This window comes from Rhinichthys klamathensis, unplaced genomic scaffold, assembly GCF_029890125.1.
Source record: "Rhinichthys klamathensis goyatoka isolate OS25496 unplaced genomic scaffold, OSU_Roscu_1.1 h1tg000121l_1, whole genome shotgun sequence".
Taxonomy (NCBI): domain Eukaryota; kingdom Metazoa; phylum Chordata; class Actinopteri; order Cypriniformes; family Leuciscidae; genus Rhinichthys; species Rhinichthys klamathensis.
This window is the reverse complement of record NW_026606658.1, coordinates 4,813,916-4,841,601: the sequence shown is the minus strand read 5'-3', so window position 1 is coordinate 4,841,601 and position 27,686 is coordinate 4,813,916. Positions and strand designations below refer to the sequence as shown.

At 37.0% G+C, this 27,686-nt stretch overlaps 1 protein-coding gene across 1 annotated transcript; it reads right to left on the bottom strand.

Moving 5' to 3' along the window:
• Nucleotides 1-417: 417 nt before the first annotated feature.
• On the bottom strand, nt 418-27,271 carry epas1a (endothelial PAS domain protein 1a). Its single transcript, XM_056255622.1, has 16 exons — nt 26,973-27,271; nt 18,946-19,136; nt 15,421-15,572; nt 15,209-15,293; nt 13,050-13,168; nt 12,755-12,957; nt 8,741-8,847; nt 6,198-6,345; nt 5,877-6,094; nt 4,779-4,993; nt 4,398-4,508; nt 3,091-3,503; nt 2,035-2,161; nt 1,826-1,937; nt 1,603-1,731; nt 418-738 (listed from the first exon to the last, which is right to left on the bottom strand). The coding sequence occupies exons 1-16, from the start codon at nt 26,996-26,998 to the stop codon at nt 587-589; spliced, it is 2,508 nt and encodes an 835-aa protein (XP_056111597.1). The 5' UTR covers nt 26,999-27,271; the 3' UTR covers nt 418-586.
• Nucleotides 27,272-27,686: the final 415 nt, after the last annotated feature.

Here is a 27,686-nt window from a genome sequence, read left to right as displayed (position 1 = left end):
GTGTTGAGGGGACTTGTGTTGATTGTGTCCACTAATAATGTTCTAAACAGAAACATTTCCGAGAGACACGGTTTTAAGCCACATTTGTTGCTGGTACAAATTCGAAACACATATTTAAGGCAATAGTTTTTGCAAAACATTTAACTCTCTTTGACTTATATAAACATAGTATTTGTATACCAAGCTGAATGAATAAGTTACAAATTAAACTACCATTTCTACTATATATAATATTATATTTTGTATATGCTCTAGTTAGTTGTTATTCATATACATAGCAAAGTCTGCAACAGTGAATCTGGTAAATCTGAGCATAAATGTTAAGAACACTTAGCATCTGAAGGCACAAGACAATATTAGAGTCTGAGATATAGCACAGAATGTGGTACGTCCGAACACATTCTAAACAAGTAACAATCAGATTTTTCAAATATATATTAAAATATCACATAGATGTTAAAGGAAAATGTACACATAGGTCTAAATAAAGGCTGATAATACATGCATACAAGACAACAATAGCATATACAGACAAAGATGGGATGAAAAAGCATTGGGTGAATGGATCGCTGAAGAAGCTCTGGGTTTACTTGATCTGGTCCAAGGCTCTCAGAAGGTCACTGCCCTGAAGCAAATGCAAGTTTCCCTGTAGAGGCACGTTTACCTCGCAGTCATATCGTGTCAGCTCTGGCAGACAGTACGAGTCAAAGGATGGGCCCAACAGTTGACTTATCATGCCTGTCAAAAATAAGAGAGACCTGTAACTCAAAATGTCACATAGAAAAAGACACAATTGGTCCAATTCTGGTCTGGTCTGCACAAATCTATTGTATGACTTCCGAAATTTGGAATATATACACAAGGATTTTCAACAACGACCTATTAAACCGATCAAAAGTGACAGTGAAGACAGTAATGATACAAAAGATTTATTAAGTCGCTTTGGATAAAAGCATCTGCTAAATGATTAAATGTAAACGTAAAATGTATTTCAAATAAATGCTGTTTTTTTATTTCATACATCAAAATAAATGTTGTTTCCCCAAAAATATTAATCAGCCCAACTGTTTTCAACATTGATAATAAGAAGCAATGTTACTTGCAGCAACTCAGCATATCAGAATGATTTCTGAAGGATCATGTGACATTGAAAACTGGAGTAATGGCTGCTTAAAATTCAGCTTTGCCATCACAGGAATAAATTACATTTCAAAATATAATAAAATGGAACAAAGTTATTTTGAATTGTGATAATATTTCACAATATTACTGTTTTTACTGTATTTTTCATCAAATAAATGCAGCCTTGGTGAGCAGAACAGACTTCTTTCAAAAACATTTAAAAAATGTACCAACCCCAAACTATTGAACGGTTTGGCGTGAACATTCTCCTAAACATCTCGTTTTGTGTTTTACAGGAGAAAAAAATTCATACGGGTTCGGAATGATATGAGGGTGCGTAAATAATAAAATGATTTAAATATTATTTTATTTAAATGATCCCTTCGATGCTGCCAAGATATGAATCATGTTGGAAATATGTGTCACTATTGAAGTGTTGGTAATATTTTGGTTTGTGCTGTAAGGGCTGGCGTGACTGACCTGAGTGTTTGTGTGAAGGCATCATGTGGTATTGTCTGTTACTGGGAGAGCAGAATGACTCTGTGAAATGCTGTTTGAGATCCTCTGAGGTCCCTTTGACAGATCCACTTTGCATGCATGGAAATTTGTCTATGAAGAAGGAACAACGGAGTGTGTAAATTTGGGTATAGAAAAATTAGAAAAGAGAAAGAGAGAGAGAGAGAGAGAGAGAGAGTTGATGTACCTGTGAGAACACTCGTGCTGAGAGACTTTCTGACAGAGAAGGCACAGCTGTCGACGTTCATCGTCTTCATCCTTTTTCGCATTCCATCTGTAGACTTGTGAGGCGGTACCACCTGCTGAACACGCATGTTAAGTTGATATTCTGTCTTTGGTATCACTATATAAACTTCACTCATTTACATTAGTCTATATTGAGATCTGAGAGCTTACCTTTGGAATATCGGAGAAAGAGCATGACAAACCGAACTCTGACGGCCGCTTCCGTTTGAAGTTGTTGTGGAGAGCGGTCTGTCCCATACTCATGCTTTTCTGTACAGGGGCAAAGCTCTCAAAGAACCTAAAAATAAACAAATAAATTCATCAATGAACATTATGACCTTTGTTATAGTGCACTACTGTCCAATAGTTTGGGGTCAATAAAGTTTTTTTTTTTTTTTTAAAGAAAATAATAGTTTTAATAGTTAATAGTTGCATTAAATCAAAGACTTTAGATTTACGAAGACAGTGTATATTACTATGAATATGAGACAGCTTTGTCAAATAATGAAAATTCAGCTTTGTCATCACAGTAATAAATAACATTTTTAAATATATTCAAATAGAAAACAGTTATTTAAATTGTAATAATATTTCACATAGCTGTTTTTAAGTTTTTCTTTTAATCAAATAAATGCAGCCTTGGTGAGCAAAAGAGACTTTCAAAAACGTTTGAACATTAATGTATGTACAGGGCAGGAATGCATTGAAATTCCTTAAAATTTTCTGATTACTGTAGGTGTTTGTTCTAAAGCAGGGTTTTTCAAACTTGGGTCCAGAACTCCATAAAAACTTAACAGTATTCTCTGTAAAGCTTTGGAACAATGTTTTAATTGTGGAAATTTTAAAAAGTAAAATTAATTTTTAAAAAGTCATTTTAATTGAACTCAAAGTCTATTTTGTTGTATATCTAACAATGCAATTTAAAACAAAGTATATTTTCCAGGTAATATTTTAAATTATTTTGGCTTAAGTGCTATGAAAATATAAAAGCATCATTTTTTTTAAAAATTGCAAACAACGATTTTCTCACAGAGTATAAATAGGTATTTATGCATAAAAATATATAGCTGGCTTTATATTTAGTTGCACTTTCATCAAAAAGTTTTAAAACCCCATTCGGCTGTCTGCTTGACTTGCACTAAATTCTAATCTAGTTAATCATTGATGCCTAGGTCATGTATTGCAAAAATAAAATGCATGTGTTAGGGAATAATGAACTCTATTCACCTTTGCTGTGGCAGTCCAGCAGTGAAATTGCATGTTTGTCCTGGATCTGTTGTGTTTCCGTCATCCATGCATCTAATATCTGTGCGTTGATATTGTGATGGTGGGTCAGGGGGCCACTGAAGACTCTGTCTACCCTCCTCAGAAGAGAGTGGGACGTTTAGTGCGGTTTGGAAAGGCTGCACATGAGCCGTGTCTGGACACGTGTGAGGACTGCTCTTGTTGTCAGGAGGGAATGGACTCAGGGGCTGGAAGAGGTCAGCTACACTGCTGAAGCTGTGCTGGAGGGCTTTGCTCAGGTCTGGACTTGTGTCAGGCGCCGGCTCCTCTAGACAAACGGGGTGCAGCTGGAAGTCCTCATCGTCCATTGGGATATATGGAGCAAGAGTCTCCAAGTCCAGATCGCTCAGGTCCAACTGCACACAGTTAGATATCATGTCAACCAAAAATTCATTTAAAACACTTGATGAGAAAAAAAATACTTGCGATACAACGAATTGGTTCAAATCAGTGACAAGTATGCCAGGAATTGGAGTGAAAGAGCTGATATATCATTATATAATAATATTGTCAAATATTATTACAATTTAAAATAACTGTTTACTATTTTTATATATTTTAGAATGTAATTTATTCCGGTAATGGCAAATGTATTTTTTAGCAGCCATTACTCCAGTCTTCTGTGTCACATGGTCCTTCAGAAATCATTCTAATATGCTCAAGAAATATTTCTTATTATTATCAATGTTGAAAACAGTTGCGCTGCTCAATTTGTTTGTGGAATCAGTGACACATTTTTTCAGGATTCTTTGATGAAAAGAAAGTTCAAAAGTTCAATGTTTTTTTTATAACATCGTAAAATTCTTTACTGTCACTTTTGACCCATTTAATGTGTCCTTGCTGAATAAAAGTATTCATTTATTTTTAAATTAAATGTATAGTAGTGTATATGTGATTAATCAGCCAGCCATCTCCACAAAGTAAATGTAATATTGTATGTCTTGCATCTGCACAGGCATTGAAGTGAATGAACAGGTGAACTCGAACTTACAAGCTAGTCATAATGTGTAACTCACATTGTTAAAGAATGGTCTGTTACAGTTTTTTGTTTATTAAAGTTATATTTAATTGTAATCAAATAGAGTAAAATTGTCTAAATTAATGAATATGACAAAATATTGACTAAATTTAAATGATATTTTCATCAAAAGCCAAAGACTATGACTGAAACTGTGTACAAAAAAAAAGAACCCTGGGGTAGAATCTATGTCATCTGATCTGAACTATTACGGATGAAATGCCTCACTCACCTGGGAGTCTGTGGGATTTGTTGCTACAGATTCAGGAGCAAATAGCTTCTCTGTCAGTTCCACCTTCAGATCACTCTCTCCACTGCCACAGTAATCTACTGGACTGCTAGGCTGCAGACAAACACATTAAACCACTTAAACACCAACATGTAAAACAAATCATAATTACATTTAAAGAGGTCATGTTAGTAGGAAACCAATTTTCCTGGATCTTTTGAGATTTCAATGTACTATGAAAACATACTGTTTAACATTTTAAATTGTTTAAATATAGAAATCTTTAAGGGACAGCAACATGTAAAGTAATATACCAGTTGGAAAAAATAAGTAATTAAAAAAGGATGATATGTCCTTGGTGTCACAGATGGGGATGGGACGTACTGTAGAACTACTGCTGCAGCCACTCAAGCAGGGTGTGGTACAGGGCGTGCAATTGCCCACAGGAGGCGCCTGGGGTACGGTGAAGGTGGAGAGAATGCTGGACAGGTTTCTATCAGGACTGCCATCAGGTGGAGTGTCCACAACCCATGACTGTCCCATCACAGGAAGCTTGGTGGACTTGGAGAAGTAAGTAGGTTCTTCAAACTCTGGCCTTTCTGCAAATGCATTGGACATGACACAGTAACAAGTCAAACAATGCCTCTGACGTCACAGTTCAACATGTGGGATAAAAATAACTTAAATGAGATGCAGTATCATAGAATTACTACATACAGAGCAATGGAAGATCAACTAACAGTGGATAGACACACCTTAAACAACACAATGTGCAAAAGTTTAGTGTTGACTATGATCTGGCTCATTTTCAGAGTGCGAGTTACATGAGAATAAATGGTAACATAATTAATTAGGATGTTAAAAACAACCTCAGCCATCACCAAAAACAATTAAAACTGTTGAAAGTGTCACTAGGTGGTGATTTCCATTGCATGCAGTGGTTTTACTTGTAAAGACATGCATTGTGATGAAAAGTGAAATTAGTATACCCATTATAGCCCCGTGGTGAGGGTAATAAACACACAAACACTGCCAGCTGTCATTGGTAAACCTTCAAAAACACAGGTGTTGAAAGATGTTGAAATATCATTTACTTTTATTATAAAAAACAAACAAACAAAAACTGTATTTTCAATAATACAAAATTGTTTATGCTAAAGCCAACGCTAAGCCATAAGATGCTCATGTGCTGTGGAGCAGAAAGATTCAGCTTCCTTTTATTTTTGTCACATGTTGCGTACCCTGCAGCAAAGCCAAGCTACAGTGCTACTGAGCTACAGTACAACAACGTACAACAACTTATGACCTGGGCAGTGTATGTGTGTGGTTGTGATTGTGAGGTAGAGTAAGGAGAGCCAAGGGAAGGAGTGAGAGTTCATGCATGAAGGATGGGAGTAGTTTTGTAATCGGGGGTTGAGGATGTGAAGAGGGTGAAGGTATTGTAGGGGGAATGGTTAAAGTAGTGCCGGGTGGCGCTCTGACCAAAGTCTAGGGCGATGATGGCGTCTCCTGGCATGGGCGCTAACTTAGCTAACTCCTCAGGCTCCTCCTTGAGCTTAGTGAAAAGAATGTCCTGAGCTTCTGAAACGGAGGAAGCTCCACCCTGGCTGAACAGTTCTTCCATGCTACGCATGTGGTAAGGCTTGAAAAAAGCCTCCGTCTGATCCAGGGAGAAGATGAGGGACTGCTCCTCAACAGAACTGAAATACAACAACAGCGTGAGAACAGTACCATAAGTATCAGTATCATCATTTAGTATCATCATTTAGTATCATCATTTAGTATCATCGTTTAATACAGTACCTCAGGACGTAATTGATGCAGATGATGCACTGTGGTTGGGAGTTGCGGTTGTTGTAGATGACGGTTGCCTGGGTCTCCACCCAAACGTAGCCCCCATGCTTCGCTAGCATTCTGTACAGGCCACTCACCACTTGGCCCTTGTTACAAACTGAAGACGAAAACAGAAAAAGAGGAAATGGCCTAAACTGTTAGATGTAACTAATAATAAATTGACACACTATATATTTATGCCAAATATATTTCTTCATCAGTTGATAATCAAGTTAAAAATTCCATTGGACAGGCATCTAATAATAAGTTATTATTTAATTTTTAAATGTAACAAACATTTTAAATAATTGTACACAATTTTTAATTAATTAAACTTTTTTATTAAATAGTTGCATATGTGTTGTGTTTAAACATCTGAAACATGACTAGTTAATTAAATAAAAAATAAAGTGTAAATAAAATGCACACTCATAATCCTCCATAAAATGAAGATATTACAGTAAAAGTCATGAAAAAGTTCAACATCTCCATTTAGGTTCAATAGCCAGGACATTAACGTACATGCATTCAACTAATATGACTATTGACAATACTCAGAATAAGCACTGCAATTAAACAGCATGATTGCATTAATTTCAATGGTCATATTCAGATCTGGAGTAGATGGATTATTAAAGTATATCTTCTAACCATAATACACATCTATCTGTGTTTTCAAAGTGTTTTGTAACATAAATGGCAAATTAATTATTTGATAATGCAGACATTAACTTTCCTTGTTAGACATTATTTGGGATAGGCTCCGCATCTTGAAGCAATACTTATTACAGTATTTATTAATCTTAGTTCATGTTAATCTCATCATTTACTAATACATCTTTAAGATCAAAAGTTAGGCCTATGTTAACATTAGAACATGTGAACTAACATGAACCTTTGTTAATAAATGCTGTAAGAATATATTGCTCACTGCTAGTTAATGTTAGTTAATGTTAACAGAGGAGATCTTATTGTAAAGTGTTACTGAATAGTTTTAAAATGTAACACCATGTAAATGGCTTAATACTGCCTTTGAATAAGGTCCATTACTGCAGATCATGTATGTAGTCATTTTTTCAAATCAAAAGATCTTACAATTAGGTAATACTTTATCACTGGAAGAGGCCAGTGAAGAATACCAGAGCACTGATCTGGATTAAAGACATCAGAGGAACCAGAACAGAGGTGCTGTACACTTCAAAGGCTTGTTAGCCGCTAATGCACTAGCTAATCAGGTGGGCCATCCTAAAGGAGCAAATCTGAGAGCTTTTTGGTTGTTATAGATGATGTCAAAGGACATCTAATGGGATTCAGGTCATCTACTCAGCCTCAATGTGGACACAACAATCAAATCAGTGTCCTCTAAATATACAAAAAGAAAATCACATTCAATATCAGATTTGACAGGAGCATTTGTAAACAGTGGGTTCATTTTGTGGTCTAAGTCGGACGAAACTGAAAGCTATTGTATGTGAGGGAACTAGTCTCATTGCACCTGTACAATAAAAAGTTTATGCACTGCTTATGCCTGAGATACTACATTAAAAATACAAATAATGTAAATAAATCAATACGTAATCAATAAAATAGCTATGGATTTACATAACTATGAAAACCCATTTCCATCACATAAGAAAATAAATTATGCTTTGGTAAAGCATAGTTATGAGATTAAAAATGTATAATTATAAGATAAAATGTCGGAATTGATATAAAAAGCAAAAATGATGGGATAAAACCATAAATATGACATACTAAATTATGACTTTTAACGTTTTTATGTTATAAATTCAACTTTCTATCTCGTAATTAGGTCATGTGACTTTATCTCAAAATTAAGATTTACCAAAGCATGTTTTTTCTTCTTGTGAACGAAAATGGGCTTCCATATATAACAATGCACTACAAAATGTAGATTTTTTTCAAATAGTTTTTAAGGTTAGAACTATATGGTAGGTTTAAGATCTTAGGAGGGCAATTTTAAAAGCAAAGTGTCCGAAAACATTAAACGTAGTCTACGGCATCTGCTAAGCAAATAAATAATGCAATGCAACAACCATTCAGTTTATAAATATCCCTCAACAATTCCTGGAGCCCGGCGGGACATCTGTTTCCCTCAGTCATCAAGCCCATGGGAACACCACAGGTCTTCAAGGTTTTGAACACACGTAGTTTACCCATGGACAGAGATGAGAGGTATGGTTCTGTTCCAGACCGTGAGTCATTTCAGGACGAAGTCAAGATTGCTTAAAAGATAGGTAAATTAGCCAAAACGGTATTCACACAATAAGCTACTGCGTTGTTTCTGGTGTGTTTGATCCACTGCAGAAAATGGAGGTAAAGAGAACGGATCAAACACTTTGTTTGCTTTATGCCTTTGTTCAGACTGGCATCTCCAATTCAAATCTGTTTAGCTGTTTCATGTCTAAACAGAAAAGGACCACACGAAATCTGACTTTTAATGTGTTTGTGTTTCTTGGCTTTGTTTTTGTTGGATGTAGACAGGTACTCACGATTTTGGTGGCTCTTTGTTATGCTTTCAGAATCCAAAGCATGGCAAAACTCATACATCGAACGGCCAAGAAGTTCCTCTGGTTGGTATCCAATCAAGCGGCTGATTCTGAAACACAAAGAGAAGTCAAGAATAAACCTAATGGGTAACACTTTATAATAACTACACGCTAATAATCATTAGTTAAGCATGAGTAAACAGTTAATTCATCATTCATAAAGCATTAATAGACATTAATAAGCAGTTTATAAAAACAGCTATAAATGCTTTCTTCTTGATTTACAAGCATATCTACAATTTATTTAATAATTGTATTTTCATCCTTTATTAATGATCAATTTATTATTTCTAAATGAGTAATTGCATTTTTTATAAACCAGTTATTTAAGAGTTTTCAGTGGTTCATAAGATTACTTAGAACGTGTAAGTAAATGATTAATAAACTATTTAAATGTACATTCATACATCTTATTATTCAGACATATAGTGATGGTTAATAAATGCTTTATTAACATGTATTTATGCTGTAAATCAGGGTTAATTCGGGTAGTTATAAAGCATTTAGTAGTGGTCAGTTAACTATGTTTGTGAGCTCATCTAAAGTGAGGACTATTCATGCCTTGTAAAGCATTTATAAAGGAGATTTAAAGGCTGTTAAATATTTCTATGTTCTGTATCACTGTGTTGTGTTTGTTACATTTTACTGTTTAGAAGATTGATGCGCCTTTAAATATCCTTTATAAATGCTTTACAAGGCATGAATAGTCCTCACTTTAGATTAGCTCACAAAATAGTTAACTGACCACTACCAAATGCTTTATAACTACCTGTACATTTACTTACACTTTCTAAGTGATCTTATGAATGACTGACAACTCTTAAATAACTGGTTTATAAACAATGCTATACTTCATTTAGAAATTATTAATTGATCATTAACAAAGTATGAAAATACAATTATCAAACGCATTATGGATATGCTTATAAATAAAGAAAAAAGCGTTTATAGCTGTATTTATAAACTGCTTATTAATGTCTATTACTGCTTTATAAATGATGAATTAACTGTTTACTCATGCTTAACAAATGATTAATAGCATGCAGTTATTATAAAGTGTTACCAACTAAGGGAACAGTCAAAACAAAGTGTGATTGAATTAAAAGCACTGGAGCCATCATTAACCAAGATGCATGACTGTTGATTATATCTGAAAGCAATCAAACTTGTGCTGCTGGGAGCCAATGTAAACTCTCTGCTTAGCTTAGTGAGAACAAATGATTACAAGCAGGACCCTTGTTTATTGGAGCCATAAATCTCTTGTGAAAAAGAGTCGTACTTGTTCTGTCTGATCATTATCTTTGATGTCTGTTTTCTGGATTAAAAGACAGACACATGTATCAACACACTGCCTCCAAAAGACAAAGGCCACATCCTCTTCTGTGTTTGAAGCACTGTAGCAAATGCTAGACTGAAAGCAGATGTGGGCTTGTCTATTAATCACAAACGCATTTGTTGCAATGGTCAATATCTTCACCACATCATTTTTTTGAGATGTTGAATACTCCATACAAACTCATGCAATGGTTATTTTTCTTCTATTTGAACCTCCAGTTTTTCCCTGGACTAGCCACCTCTCATTTCCTGTTCCAGCATGGGCTTTTAATGAACTCCAATAATAAGCTCCATTAAATGGAAGCATGCAAATATCTGACCTCAGCTGCTAACCTTCTTCACAACACAACCACTGCAGTGTACAGATGGGTGACCAGGCACTTAGAGCACCACCTCCCCCATATTGCCAGGGGACAAATGAACTCCACTGGTTTGTTATGCAAGATTTGTAAGAGAAGTCAATTGTGCCCCTTAGGAGCTTTCAAGAAATGTAGCAAGAAAACAAGAAAAGCTCATAATCACTCTCCCTTACCACACACTGATAACAATGCAGGTAGTAGCACAAAATGATTAGGATAAGAGTTCCCAATAGTGACCTTTGAAACACACATATTAGCTCACTAATGCTGCTTACATGCACTTACATAAGCGCAAAACGAAAAACAGCACTGTTTACCAAATATTCAGTGATCTTAAATTAAATCTAAATGAGAGCTTTGATAGTCCATGTGTGGCGATCCATATGCTACTGTACTCCTAAATGTTCACAAAATTGCACTACCTTTCAAAGGTTTGAGGTCAGTCTTTTATGCCTTTTATGCTCACCAAGGCTGCATTTATTTGATTTAAAATTTCAAATACATCCTTGCTGAATAAAAAAGTATTAACAAAAAATAAATAAAATAAAATAAAACTGACCCCAAATTTTTGAATGGTAGCATAAGTTTACGCAGACACACACATAATATTTCAGACAATAAATACAGTTTGACTCATCCTGAACTACAATGATATTTGTCCAATCAAATTCTAGATTGAGTATGTCCCTCCCTCTAAAACCACCTGCAAATCATGATTCTAATCATGCTGGACTTGTCTTCAGCTTTTGATACTGTTGATCACGGAATTCTCATCTCCCGACTGGAGTCTTATATAGGACTAGGTGGAGTGGTGTTAAACTGGTTTAAATCTTACCTAACTAACAGAACTTTTTCTGTTAAAATTGGAAATTTTACTTCATCATTACGCAAACTATCATGTGGCGTACCACAGGGATCTGTTCTTGCACCCACTCTCTTCTCCTTATATTTACTTCCCTTGGGATCCATTTTCAGGAAACATAATGTAGCCTTCCATTGTTACGCTGATGACATGCAAATTTATCTGCCGTTGACCAGTGGTAATGAGAATGCTGTTAGTAAATTATCAGCGTGTTTAAATGATGTGAAGGCATGGCTCTCACAAAACTATCTTTTTTTAAAACTCAGATAAATCAGAAGCTATTGTTTTTTGGCCCCTCCGAACATAGAAGTCAACATTTACCTAACCTTGATCCTTTAAACCTTACTATCTCAGCAAAAGTTCGTAACTTAGGTGTGGTAATTGATAAAAACTTGAAATTTGATCGTAGTGGGCTCGAGTTTCTTTCACCTTCGCTCTTTTTCCAAAATAAAATCCTGTCTATCCAATGCCTCTCTAGAAGTTGCTATTCACGCCTTTATAACATCCAGGCTAGATTATTGCAACTCTCTGTACTATGGGGTTTCTAAGAGTCAAATCTCTCGATTACAAGTTGTTCAGAATGCAGCGGCGCGCTTTTTGAAGGGTGGTAAAATATTTGATCATGCAACGACCCCTTCTGAGATCCCTTCACTGGCTACCTATTCAATATAGAATTGACTATAAAATTTTACTAGTCTACAAATCCTTAAACAATCTTGCACCAACTTATTTATCAGATTTACTTCACCCATACACTCCAAATCGAGAATTGAGACAAATCCCTCCTTCTTATTCCTAGAACCCGCTTGAAAAAGAGGGGAAATATAGCTTTTGAAGTGGCGGGTCCCACTCTTTGGAATAATCTCCCTCTTCAACTTAAAATGGCTTCCACTCTATCTGAGTTTAAAATAGCGCAAAAAACTTATTTGTTTGGATTAGCTTTTAATATGTAATCTACTTTTTTTTATTATTATTTTTTTATTTTGATTTACTTTTATTTTCTTTTTTTAATGCACCATATTTTGACTGACGATAGGAAGGTTGTTGGTGCAATGTGTATTGTATTGTGATTGTTGTACAGCACTTTGGTCGGCCAAAAGCCGGTAGTAAATGTGCTCTAGAAATAAACAAACTTGAACTTGATGATTAATGGCTGTAAACTAATGTAAAAAACTAATGTCTGTGGCTAATAAATTAATGTCTATAAAATAAAAAAATAAAAAAATATCACTGTTCTTTTGATATATTCTACACCTGTCTCAATAGGAAATACATCAGACACTGTGTATTGTGTTCAGAGCTTCAGATATTTTTTGGGCCCATACATGCGCACGCACACCCATATACACAAACACACATACACATGTGCATTCACACTCTAAATAGTGAACAGTCCCTTGCCTCTCATCGCAGTAGATAAACTTCATGTCCATACTGTGTCTGCTCATGAACGTCTTGCTGTCAAGAGGTGTGTCGACATTAGAGGGGTGTGGGATCGGCGCACACAGCAAAGTGACGCATGTGAGGGGTGGCTCCGAAAACCCACACAGGACTTGAGGGGGTCGGCTGCTGCACACTTGCAGATGCCCCGTGCAATGCAGCACCTGAAAGACAGAGCGGCGACACAATGTTTTACCTTATAGCACATGCATGTGTACGCTGCATGAAGCTTTATGATATCCTTATGCATTCTTACCTTCCAGCTGGCTGATTTAAGGTTCACAGTGCGACCTCTGTTGGTGACCGTACACTTCATCCTCATAAAGAAATCTCTGCCCGTGCTCATGTCTTTACCTCTTCTGCCATACACAGGTCCTGCCAATTAAACACCTCTTACTTAAAAATCTTTTTTGTATTTATAATTGACCATTGTGCTGACCATAAAGCTTTTTTTCTAGCACATTTAGTGGACTTTGCTCTGTCAGTGGGTCGTGGATCCCAGGTGCAAAGTTCAACCGAAGCTGAATCAGTCTGTCGAAACCTTAACTATAGTATGTTGAGCTCTATGGGCTATTGATTGCATGGGAATTATCTCCAAGTGGCCAATGAAATGGCAAGAAAATTACATCATTTGCTCAAGAGCTCTAAACAGATCAGGTGACAGGCTCGTGAAAGATTAGAGGAAGAGACAGCGAGAGACAGATAAAACAAGATGAGGAGGAACATTTGCTGTGGGGAAGGCCCACTTACTGTCATTATGAGTGTGTGTCTGTGTGCAAGCACACACTGCTTACATGATAGCAACAGAAATGGTAATTTACAGAAACTTGGGCCAGAGTTCACACCAAGTTTGGTACCAATAAATGACCATATGAAAGTATAAAATTCACAAGCTATGTTTAGCACTGAAACTATTCAAATTAAGTCTGCTGAATTCCTGTCATTGTCTAAAATAATTACGGATACTGAATAATTCGTGCCCTGGCTATTAGTCCATAATTCTTTTTAAAGCCAAACATCTTTTTTTATATTTGCAATTAAACTGTAAGTAATTGAATTAAACAAAATGAACTAATGAAAAATAATAAAACTGAGTAAAACAATTCCCCTTGTTTATGACAATGGATTAGTCCAGCTGTATTTATTTTAAATCAAATTATTATTATTTTATTTGGCAGTAAAATAATATTATTACAATAGTAAATTAGTACTTATTTTATTTAATAATATGGTTAAATTGAAAATAATTAATTAATAATATATATATATATATATTTATTTTATTTAATAATAATGTATTATTCATAAAATAACAATAATAATTATTATTATTAAATATTATTGTTGAATTATATTCAAATTGATTGCACAATTTGGACAAAAAATGTGATTCAAATTATATGTCATACAAACAAACACAGAAAACATGGAGTTCTTTAAAAAAATAAATGTATAAATAAATTATATATATAATATATATATATATATATATATATATATATATAAAATTACAATTAAAATTTTCCCCAAATATTTTAGCCATGGATAGACGGACGGACGGACAGACAGACAGACAGACAGACAGACAGACAGACAGACAGACAGACAGACAGACAGAGATAGATAGATAGATAGATAGATAGATAGATAGATAGATAGATAGATAGATAGATAGATAGATAGATAGATAGATAGATAGATAGATAGATAGACAGACAGACAGACAGATAGATAGATAGATAGATAGATAGATAGATAGATAGATAGATAGACAGACAGACAGACAGAGATAGATAGATAGATAGATAGATAGATAGATAGATAGATAGATAGATAGATAGATAGATAGACAGACAGACAGACAGATAGATAGATAGATAGATAGATAGATAGATAGATAGATAGACAGATAGATAGATAGGTAGATAGATAGATAGATAGATAGATAGATAGATAGATAGATAGATAGATAGATAGATAGATAGATAGATAGATAGATAGATAGATAGATAGATAGATAGATAGATAGATAGATAGATAGATAGATAGATAGATAGATAGATAGATAGATAGATAGATAGATAGATAGATAGATAGATAGATAGATATAAGCTTTTACAGAAACAAAAACTGCACAAACGAACTTTCCGAACACTGGTTGGAAAAATTATAGCCCGACCTCAAGTCTTTACAGAAGAGACTACAGGCTGACTGTAAAAAAAAAAAAAAAAAAAAAAAAAAAGAATTTGTCTTCACACGAACCACCACAGGAATGTACAAAATGTAACATCCTGACTGCGATAAGTGCAATCAGTAAAGGACATCTCCATGGCAAATTGCACCCAGAGATAAAGAGGACTAGGATATTCAGCCATTTTGGTTTTAAAGGTAACAGTGTATCCAAAAAATGCTCACCTGATTTGACACTGAGATTCTCTCGGATTTCTTCATGATCGCAGGGGTGAGTGAAGTCAAAGATGCTGTGGCCTGTCAGTTCCACCTGATAACATTTTGTGAGGCAAGTAAAATGAAATGTTCAGCCACTATAAATTAAGTAACAGAAGGTTTTTACAGGTTTTCTCTTTGTAATTATTCTGAAAGAATGAGGGAAATGAGGTGAGACTCACCTGCGTAAGGCCCATAAATTTACTGACGTTTTCCGAAAGGAATATCATGTCTCCGTCTGATGTTACCACAGCAACAAAGCCTTCCAGAGACTTCAGATATAGACTGTCCAACTGACTGTCATCCTGGTACCGGGTTTGTTGCACTGTGCGGCCTGGGACAAAAGACAAGACAACTTAGTATTTGTGTCTGTACAGTGTAAAATTGGGTCTTTTTGTTGTAATTTACACTGGCAAATTATCAAAACAAACTCAAGTGACCATCTCAAATCCAATGTTAAGGCACAATCACACACTACTACACAAACATAGACTCATATCCTGTACCATTTTGCGTCACAAAAAAAGTAAACATCCCAAATTCAATTAAACAGACTTATATAGCAAATTAAATTCACACAGTAACATGGAATAAAAACGAGCTATTCTGCTGATCAGCAAAGAGGGGATGTTTGAGGTACACAATGCCATGAAAAGCATCAACAACTTGAGAAAATAATTAAAGCGAGGCTCCATGCTGTGAGTTTCATGTCTGCTTCCCTGCAGATAAGACCTCCCATGCTCATTCAGATCAGGCACTGAGGTCCTGAGCGCTGAGGCTTTGACCCTGCTCAGACATCAGCACTGTGTGTCCGCATTGTGAGTTTAGGTATCAGCAGGTGGTCCATGTCTGCGCTCCCACCTCAAGCCCCGCTGCATTCGTTCTGATGCTATAAATACTTCACTGTTATGTCTTACTTCTCTGGCTCTCAGCCAAACCCAAGAACTCATAATTTTTAGCCTCTGTCCATCTCTATGAGAATCATTTAGGCCTCTGGTTGTGGTTCTCTGATATATTGCTCTTTCATGTCTCAGGAAGTTACAGTACAGTATGTTTCATTTAGGTTTGTTTAAGTTCAAAAGTTTGAGGTCAGTAAGTTTTTTTTTTTAAACTAATAAAAAAAATTCAGCAAGGACACATTAAATTGATCAAAAGTGATGGTAAAGACATTCATAAACGGTTTTCAACATTGATCATAATAATACGGACTGTTTCTTGAGCAGCAAATCAGCATATTGGAATGATTTCTGAAGGATCATGTGACACTGAACCCTGGAGTAATGATGCTGAAAATTCAGCTTTGCCATCACATAATAAATATCACTTTAAAATATATTAAAATAGAAAACAGTTATTTTACAGTAAATTGCAATAATATTTCACAATAATACTCTTTTACTGATAATAAATAAATGCAGCATTGGTGAAAAAAGAAACATCTTTCAAAAAAATGTTTACTAACCCCAAACTTTTGAGTGATAGTAATATGATTATTTACAGTAAGAGCATGGGACAATACATTTAATCTGCCTAGCTCAGATCAATTGGTCTCGGAAGAATTTGATTATAAATGTTTGAGCTCATATTCAAATTTACGAACAATTTGTGATTTTTTTTGTCTTTAGCTTAAAAATTAGAAAATCTGATTAGCAGGAGACTTGACAAAAGTCTCCATTTGCTCTTCATTTAAGCTCATTGCGATCTAGGAGACACAATTGAGATGTTTAATACGGTCATTTGTGAATTGTCTTCCCTATAAGAGACAATCCTTTTCTGTTACTATTCTAATACTGTTGAATTGTCCTTTACAGAACTTTCTATTGAAAATTGAGCCGTTTGAAAATGAGACACAAAAGAGAAGCTGGAAATTTGATTACAAGTCTCCATTTGCTCCCAATTTCATCTTACTGCTGTCAAGGAGAAACAACTGAGTTGTTAAAGAGATACGAGTTGTGATTTTTCATTTTGACAGGAGATTATCCACTTTGGCTTTTCTGTCCTGGGCCATTTGCTAATGAGGGTTCAAAGATTCACATCTTCAGAAGGACTTTCTAGTAATTCAGGATATAATATGATGCCCCAATGACTCCTAGAGGTAAGTTCATTATGGCAGAAAGATTACGACTGAGATATGGTTTAGATGATAATCATAACAGTCCTGTCCCAAACGGAACCCTAAGCCCTCACAATCTTCCTCTAAGTCCACACTTTTTGACGTAATGTCACTTTGACTGTCGGGTATAAGTCTGCAAGGGAGCTTGCATTCTCGGGCAAAAGTGCGCATCGAGCACCCTTATGAAACCTACAATGACAAATGGGACACGGCCTACGGTCTTGTGGACTTAAGGGACACACGCACGCAGCAGCCATTCTAAGTCCACAAGACTGCAAGTACATATGAAGTGTGCCATTTAGGACAGGGCCAACCTCTTTAACACCTATAAGTGATATTATGATTTAATGACAATGCATTTGACAGTCCCACACACCTCAACAATGAACATATCAGTTTATACAGCTTCTAGTTTTATAATCTAGTGACCTACAGAATCAAAAGTCAAAGAATAAAACAGAACATCCAGACGGACATACTGTACAGCACGTCAAATATCACAGGCAGACCCGCAAGGCGCCAAAACAGATTATTGTGGCTAAGAAAAGAGTGTGAGAAGAATTCACTGTACAGTGTTCATAGAAAACAATACCACTAGCAGCCCCTAATTACCCCACACCTCGCTATCTCTCTCTTTCCCTGTTTCTCCACACACATCAATCTTCCCCCACCCACTTCCACATCACACACCAGATTCCATCTCTTCCCTTTTCATTGTTTAATCCCCTTCTCTCTCAGAGACATGCACACATACTGTACACATGTATGTGCGTCAGGACTGGAGTCTGGAAACAATGTGCAGTGCTCTTTGTCTGTCTTCCTGCATTTCTTATTGTATATATTAAGGAGTGAGGACATATCATAGACCTACCCACCCCAACTTCACTGACACATAAACATGTTTACTTAGCTGTCTAAATGAGGACACACCAAATACCTCTACTGTGTTTATGAAAAGCTAATTATAATAACTAACCTGAACCCATCTTTTTAGTATAAAACAACATTATTTTATTTCTAAATATCTAACACAAACACAAGTTTGGATAGACATGAACTACAGCTCAAAAGTTTGGGGTTACTTTTATGTATTGGATGCATGGATGCATTAAATTGATTAAAAGTGACAGACATTTATAATATTACAGTAACATGTTGTTCTTTGGAGAAAAATGTATCACTGTTTTGACAAAAATACTAACCAGCACAACAGTTTTCAACATTGATAATGTTTCTTAAGCACCGAATCAGAATGATTTCTGAAGGATCATGTGACACTGAAAACTGGAGTAATGATGCTGACAATTCAGCTTTGCCATCAGAGAAATAAATTATACATTTAAGGACAATAAAAACATCAATAAATTGTTGTAATATTTCACTATTTGACTGTATTTTTGATCAAATAAATGCAGCCTTAATGAGCAGAAGAAACTTCTTTCAAAAACATAAAAACATCTTACAGACCCCAAACTTTTGAACAGCAGCTACTGTAAATTTGGAAATAATGTATACAACCATTTCTTTTACAACAATATGTAAAGCAGCTACCAAGGTGACAACAAACAGAACTTCCTATTAAACAACTCATTACCTGCGTTGAAGAGTTTGTGTGTGCGCAGAAAGCTGATAGCTAGTCTCATGATGGAGGCTTTGTCCAGGTGAGAGCTGATGCTGTGGGGTAACGGCAGCTGATGGGCCAGCTCATAGAACACCTCAGTCTCTTTACTGCGCCTGCTGCGTGCTGCATCACGAGACTTTTCCTTGCGCCTTTCTGAAGGATGCCTGGAAAACAGAGGAGGCTGATGAAACCAACATAGCCTACAGGCTGAGCTTCATCAGATACTGTGTGCAGTCAATGTTTTTAAATTGCTGATCAGAGAGATATAAAGTATACTCACATACATTAATTGTACATTACATTATTTATTGTTCTTAATACATTTTTATGTGGACAGTAAAACAATGAACTTTAACTTTGATTGAAGATTGTCTTTTTGTTGGCACTGTCACAATAGGGTAACTTTGTGGGGAAAGAAAAGAAAACAAATCTGTTGTCTACTAACAAAAAATTAAGCACTGCTCATGCAGGGGTCACTTCTAAACCAAGCAGCTTTTTATTGGTCAACATGGCAAATTCGTGTGCCAAAGTTCACCAAACTTGAACCCGATGCAAAATCCGTGAGGTAAAAATGATTCCGTCCTCATGTGAAATACCAGATTGCACGGATTAACATTGAAATGATTGGATTTCACCCGTGAAATTTCGCTGTGCAAAGCTAAATGTTCATAAAAATGAAAAATTACTTTTAGACCAAACAAAAATTGGCAAAAATGCTTCTTAATCTCAGCCCAGGTTGACAAACTGCCAGAGTTTGGGACAGGTTTGGGTCCATTTTAATAAAAATAAACTATTATTCAAAATATTTTGTTTTATTTTGAGCATACTTTTTGTGAAAATATAGATGTCCTCTTTGAGTCAAAGCAAAAGCATTGCAAAAACCACACCTGTGAGAATCTGTGCATCGGGGTTTATTTTCCTTGCATGCAGAGGAAAAACAGTCATTACAGGTTCAAGAGTAGTTCGTTCTTAAAATTTGACATAATAAATTAAATACAGTACCAGTCAGATCGGGCCGGGTCAGGTCAGGTCACAAGGCCAGGCTCATGCAGATGTCTATCTTGAGCTTGTTAGCATGTTATACAGTATAATCAAGTCAAGTACACTACAGTTCAAAAGATTGGGGACGGTAAGATTTTTAAAATAGTTTTGAAAGAAGTCTCTTCTGCTCACCTAGGCTGCATTTATTTGATCACAAATAGAGTAAATAAAAAAAAAACAGTAATATTGGGAATTATTCTTACAATTTAAAGTAACAGTTTTCTACTTTAATATATTTTAAAATTAAATTAATTCCTGTAATGCAAAGCTGTATTTTCAGCAATCATTACTCCAGGTTTCAGTGTCACGTGATCTTTCAGAAATCATTCTAATATGCTGATTTGATGCTTTTTTAAAATTATTATTATTCTAATATTAATTCTAATATTATTAAATGAAAATGTAAAAATGAGAGTGAAAGGAAAAATAAAAATGCGCGAACATTTATCTTGCCAGGTGAAAGATTTCTGCGGTTTGTGGCTTGCCAGTGTGTGAAAGAGAGTGTGGCATAGAGAAGTGAACTCTCAATGGCCTCTGAGTGCGGTGTGCCACAGTGCACTGTGCCCTCAAAACAAAAACCAAGCCACAGGACTGTTTGTTGGCGAAACACCACAAGTGCTCTCTAATGCGTCACATATAATAACACACTAACACAGATACCAACACACAACACGTGGCCTGTATGCAGCACTAAGTTTCAGTGTCTGTGGGAGGCCAATGCTGAGACCAGGATCTAGCGGTGTAATTCCAGTAGCTGCCTCCCAGTGTGGGTCCCCTATTCCCCGGCTCAGGTCAGCCCGGCTCTGGGAGTGTTTGTAAAATGTGCACAGTACAGTGCGGGGGTGCAGGAATGCGATAATCAGCCGTCTATAATACAGCAGCATATTTGGCAACCTCAACATGCCCCCTTTCTGCCCTTCAACTACCCCCATTTTCAGAAAAAAATGGTCATTGTAATAGTAACTATGGATACTTCTCACAATAAATGGCTGATTGTTTTTACTCATAGGTCAAACCAATGGGACTTAAACATGAATTTTCTGTCTGTTTTTTCTCAAGGCTAAATGAGGAATGGCAACTTCCATTTCAACCCAAACAGTTACTGCCGTCTGTCTCCAACCATATATGAAACCTCATCAGGTTTTGATGAGCAGAAATCAAGTGCAGCTCTAAAAATACAGACACAATGGTTAAATAAAGATCTCATACAGAGTTCACATGTTCAATACATTCATTTGAGGGGGGTAAAGGAGAAACTGTTTTCCTTGACATCAGCGGATTCTGCATGATGTCCTTCCAGAGCTTGAGCGCTTATACATTTAATTATATAATTAATTTACAGCTATAGAGAACTTAAAGTTCTACGCAGTAAAACACTAATAAAATGATTTTATGTAATCTAGAGCTACCAGACAATCTCTAACAGCATCTGCCCTTTTACAAATGCTCTAATTTCTTATCATTTCCTGGAAACTATCCACAATCTTAAGTTCATGCAAGTGTCAATCATATGTCAAGAAGGACATTTTTTAAATAGCAGGCCATTTTAATTTAACTATAGCACAAGATATAACAGACAAACTGCATGATATTGTATGTGTACAATTTTTTTATGCTTTGTATTTTAAAATGCTGCTCACTACGAAATTCGCACAATGCATCAGTTTGCTTGCACATTGCTCATTGTTCCCTCATTCTGATATGCATGGAAAAACATGAACCCACCTGTCACAAACTGCTCTGAGACAAGAAGGTTGAGGATCCAAATGCAGTATTTATTTTGAAAGGGTAATCCAAAGACGTAATCCAGATAGGCAAGGGTCATACACAAGCAAACAATCCAAACAATAACAGATCAGGGCTGAGACAAATTCAAGGGAACAGGCAGAGAATCAAGAGAACCAGGACTCAAGAGAACCAGGACTCAAGAGAACCAGGACTCAAGAGAACCAGGACTCAAGAGAACCAGGACTCAAGAGAACCAGGACTCAAGAGAACCAGGACTCAAGAGAACCAGGACTCAAGAGAACCAGGACTCAAGAGGACCAGGACTCAAGAGGACCAGGACTCAAGAGGACCAGGACTCAAGAGGACCAGGACTCAAGAGGACCAGGACTCAAGAGAACCAGGACTCAAGAGAACCAGGACTCAAGAGAACCCCAGGACTCAAGAGAACCAGGACTCAAGAGAACCAGGACTCAAGAGAACCAGGACTCAAGAGAACCAGGACTCAAGAGAACCAGGACTCAAGATAACCAGGACTCAAGATAACCAGGACTCAAGAGAACCAGGACTCAAGAGAACCAGGACTCAAGAGAACCAGGACTCAAGAGGACCAGGACTCAAGAGGACCTTGGACTCAAGAGGACCAGGACTCAAGAGGACCTTGGACTCAAGAGGACCAGGACTCAAGAGGACCAGGACTCAAGAGGACCAGGACTCAAGAGGACCTTGGACTCAAGAGGACCAGGACTCAAGAGGACCAGGACTCAAGAGGACCAGGACTCAAGAGGACCAGGACTCAAGAGGACCAGGACTCAAGAGGACCAGGACTCAAGATGACCAGGACACAAGAGGACCAGGACTCAAGAGGACCTTGGACTCAAGAGGACCAGGACTCAAGAGGACCAGGACACAAGAGGACCAGGACTCAAGAGGACCTTGGACTCAAGAGGACCTTGGACTCAAGAGGACCAGGACTCAAGAGGACCTTGGACTCAAGAGGACCAGGACTCAAGAGGACCAGGACTCAAGAGGACCAGGACTCAAGAGGACATTGGACTCAAGAGGACCAGGACTCAAGAGGACCAGGACTCAAGAGGACCAGGACTCAAGAGGACCAGGACTCAAGAGGACCAGGACTCAAGAGAACCAGGACTCAAGAGGACCAGGACTCAAGATGACCAGGACACAAGAGGACCAGGACTCAAGAGGACCTTGGACTCAAGAGGACCAGGACTCAAGAGGACCAGGACTCAAGAGGACCAGGACTCAAGAGGACCAGGACTCAAGAGAACCAGGACTCAAGAGGACCAGGACTCAAGATGACCAGGACACAAGAGGACCAGGACTCAAGAGGACCTTGGACTCAAGAGGACCAGGACACAAGAGGACCAGGACTCAAGAGGACCTTGGACTCAAGAGGACCAGGACTCAAGAGGACCAGGACTCAAGATAACCAGGACTCAAGAGAACCAGGACTCAAGAGAACCAGGACCCAAGAGAACCAGGACTCAAGAGAACCAGGACCCAAGAGAACCTGGACCCAAGAGAACCTGGACCCAAGAGAACCTGGACTTAAGAGAACCAGGACTCAAGAGAACCAGGACTCAAGAGAACCAAGGTCACAAACAAGCTCTGAAATGCAGTGAGACACACACAAGACTTTGCAGAGACTACCAGAATGAACCAGGCTTTTATAATGTGAGCTAAACAGGATAATGAGACACAGGTGAATGTGATAATGGATGATGGTCTGGGCAAAGGATTATGGGGAATGGAGTATGTGGATGTGTGGTGATTGTCCGGGTTGGAGTGCCCTCCGATGGTTATCTTTTACAATCTTTTCACCTTTTGTGGAATTACTAGAACAAACCCACTCTCATTGGTGATCGTTACACAAGACAACATTATAAACTAAAATAGAAACTACAATTTTTTTTCAGAGAACCCAGGATCTCTTGAGTTTGAAAGTAGTTACACCTATCAATGCCAGAAATGTCACTTGATTCACATTTCATAACTGAATAAATCTATAATAATATAGTAATCAATATCACTTAAGCAAGAGCAAGTTCAACAAACTAGAAGTTTGTAGTAACTAAGAGACAAGTTTCCAGTTACCTTGCCTATTTTTGTTATGGACATCAACGAAAATAGTTATTTGCAAACGAAGTCAAAACAGAATAAACTTCTGCATATCTGCAAGAAGACACCATAGTGAAGTTTAGTTCTAAAGAAATCGGTATTTTAAACTAATCGGTTGAGTAAACGATTCAATGACTCGCTCATAAAGACAGCAGTCATAAGCTATTTGTTTTATTCCTGAATAAATCAGTGGTCCGAATGAATAACTCACTGACAAAGACTGTCACTTGTCGCCACCTTTACTGGCATATCGATGTAACCTACCTGTTGAGAGTTAACATGTTTAAAAATCCCATCAGCATTATGCATATTGCCCATAACATGTTAGACTTGATTTATAATAACAAAAACATATCTGATCATTCCAGTGGTTTTGTTTAAACCATAGAAGCATTTCTTTCACAGCCAGCTGAAATCAGTAACCATCACCTAATGTGCGAACTCTGAGTCCTAACTTATTTTTTCAGTAAAACAATCCAGATCTACACTGCCCAAACACTCCTTGGATGTGAGCTGAGCGTAAAGGTTTATCTCTCTGCTAAGATGTAGTTATTACAAACCCTTTGGCCTCATTCAGACTGGATTCAATCTATCAAATGAAGGGGAGTTGTGTCCTCTGCCCTCTACAAGGCTACTGAGTTCTGTTCCCACACAGTCCAGCTGCTGACCTCAACCCCCAGTTACGCTGCAAACGCTTTCGACATTAGCTGGCTAAATAACTTCTGTATTAGAGATGCGCAACAGGTCAAGGTATAGCCTGAAGACAGAGGCCTGCTGGCCGTTTTCACTTCTTTGTCCCCTCTTTTACAATCTTTTCACCTTTTGTGGAATTACTAGAACAAAATAACAAGACCGACAGCTATGTAGCCCCTCCCGTCTGTTCTCAACATGCAGTGTTCTTTACATTAAAAGTGTCAATCAGCCTCTCAACAGGTAGCTGACATGAGAATAGTCTGTATTTCAGCAAAGGATCTTAAGAGCTGTCACGATTCCTAATGACCTAGCAAACACAATGGCAAGATAGCTGTAACTATCCCCTATTGCCTCGGGCGTCATCACGCACAACCAAGACAAAACCTGTCAAAGGGAGCAGATCATGTGATTAACAGGCCGATGTGAACCCATTCCTGCCTTTATCTCTCTCTGCATATCCCCTCACAACCAGATTAGGCCAGAGTTCACAGAAAGCCAAAAGCCAGACTGTACAGAGCAGCCATTCACTACAGATAATCCTATTTTCCCAAACCTCAAAGAGATGGCCAACCTTTAGTTTCCCAGCTAATAAACCAATGAAAGAATCAGTGTTAAACACAATATGATAACTGAACCCATGGGTGTCAGAATAATCCTATTGCGTATGTATTATATTGCAAATTGCTTCTGTGCAGCCAAGCTTTGATGTATGACATTAAAACAGCACAGTTAAATGATTACATTTACCCCACTGGCACCAATTACAAAACACATCACAGTAAATCACAGTGCTAATGAAAACTCGTAGAGCAAGTTAAACAAACCAGATAAGAGATAAGAATCGGATAAAGTGATGGAAGCAACCAGAGCAGGGACACATCATGGCCTGTTCACGCAGTCCATATTAAAAAGAGAGGTGAGCCCTGATCTGAAAATCTCAGTTTCAATTGGAACATTACCTTCCTGTTAACAAGCCAGCAAGAAACACATGGAGGAACATATAACCATCTTCAATATGCCTTAGCATCAGAGAGCCAGTGCTGGTTTATTTTACTATCTGGCAATATCTGAATTTAGAATGTCATCCATGCAGATCACCATGTCACAATTTACACCGAGCAACAATGCATATGTTTGACAACTGATGGATATTCTTAAATGGGTTTGTATCTTGGAGGATAAAGACATTTGAGTGACCGGAGGATGGGACAGTGAAAGAGAGGGCTCAGTATCTGAGTAGAATGTTGAAATGGGATTTAATTCATGTGAATTTGATCCCAAAATGTGTTTGGAAAACAGCAATAAATAAAGGTATTATTTATTGCTAATGATATATTATTAAATTATGTATTAGTGTAATAGTTAAGATTAAACTGACAAAGATCAGAAGTAGTTGGTGAATTACAGACTAAAAAAAAAAAAAAAAAAAAAAACTTTTTCATTATGTTTGCACTACTTCATACTGACCTTTTCTTCTAAATTTAGCATGATTGTCCGAATGGACTGTAAACTGTTTTCAATATATTGCAAAAGAACAAACACAATAAAGATTTTTTAAATGGTTAACAATTATGTTACTCAGGTTAGAGACAATATCACAATAGCTACAATTCTGAAATAAATCTGAATATTTAAAAAAGATTGTAAAATATTGTTTAATTGCTGCCTTAATTTTTTAAGTTCAGTGCACTCTTTTGACCACTTTGAAATGAATTACTAAATAAGAAAATTGCGCTCTAGAAATTCATGAAACGAGTAGAAATTACAAAAAAGATGATGGATGAAAACAAAGAAACATATGCTCAATTATAAAATATTTTTCGGAGTATGACATTTGATTCCAACAAGTAGTTATTTATTATTAGTTATTTTTATTCTCAGTCTGATAGTCTCTGAGGGTCAATTTGTTTAATAAACTGATTTGTTTTATATAATGAATGTATTTTGAACATGTCCAATCATGATTGCAACATAATTATTTGTATCTAATTTTTTTAACCCGTAGGCATATTGAGATACAGTGTGTCATTCGTTGTTATTTCTTAGCAATGCAACTCTGGTGATGACATTTTAATAACTTTTCAAGCCATTTAACAAGAGCGAGCCAAAAATAGGTTCCGCGCGGACCTCTCCAATATCAGAGTCTTAAGAAACTATCTAGAATTGAGGGTAAGATTATGTTACAAATATATAAAAAGGAGGGGAAATAGCAGTTCAAATACAACACTTGTAAGATTAGGAATCCTTTAATTCGATGTGGCTCATTTGTTAAAACAGCAATTTGTTTCGCTCTAGTGCCAGAGCAAATCTCAGATGAGAATCTCATATTAAGCTAAACAACAAAACTAAATTCATAACTGATAGTTCAAGCACTAATAAAATGATTTCTTGCGACTTACCTTTTTCTCTCTCTCTCGGCTGTCATGATGCGCCAATGCTGAAGACAACCTTGTCCTGCGTAGCCTACTATAGGCTAATTAATTCCCTTAACTTTTCCGAAAGAAGAAAAACGCGTATTATTCTCACAAATGCCTTTATTTTGTTATTTCACCTTCGTAATGTCCATTCTCATGACATTCCCAGTAATGACCGGAGCAGTTAGTGCAGTCTCAGAACACTGCCGAGGATCGCACTAGCTCTCCAGTGACACTGACTGACCGGACGCTGATAAAGAGCTCGTGAGCGCCACTCCTGTGTTGCGCGTGCTATCAGGACTACCACTCCTGTGTTGCGCGTACTGACTATCTCGCGGCTGGCGTCCAGCGCGCGCGCGCGATCCCGAGACTCTCTGGCTTCCCAGTCACACGTCATGCGCGCTCCGCGAGTTCTGTGAGCATTTGGCCGTGAAAAAAGTTCAGTTTCAGAGTCGCGTATTAATAAATAAAAAAAGGCAATCCCATGTGAAGTGTCCAAGACGGATCCAAAATGAGCAAAACTTCACCAGGGCTAAACGTGGATAAACAAGCAAACATGACCGTCGACCATATAAATAATGTATAGCGTCTTTTCCAGGAGTAGGACTTAACTGGATCAAATTTGACTTTAGTTCAACTCTGTCCTGGAGCCATTCCCTTTTAATAAGACAGATTAGAGGCTATGTAAACAAACATGTA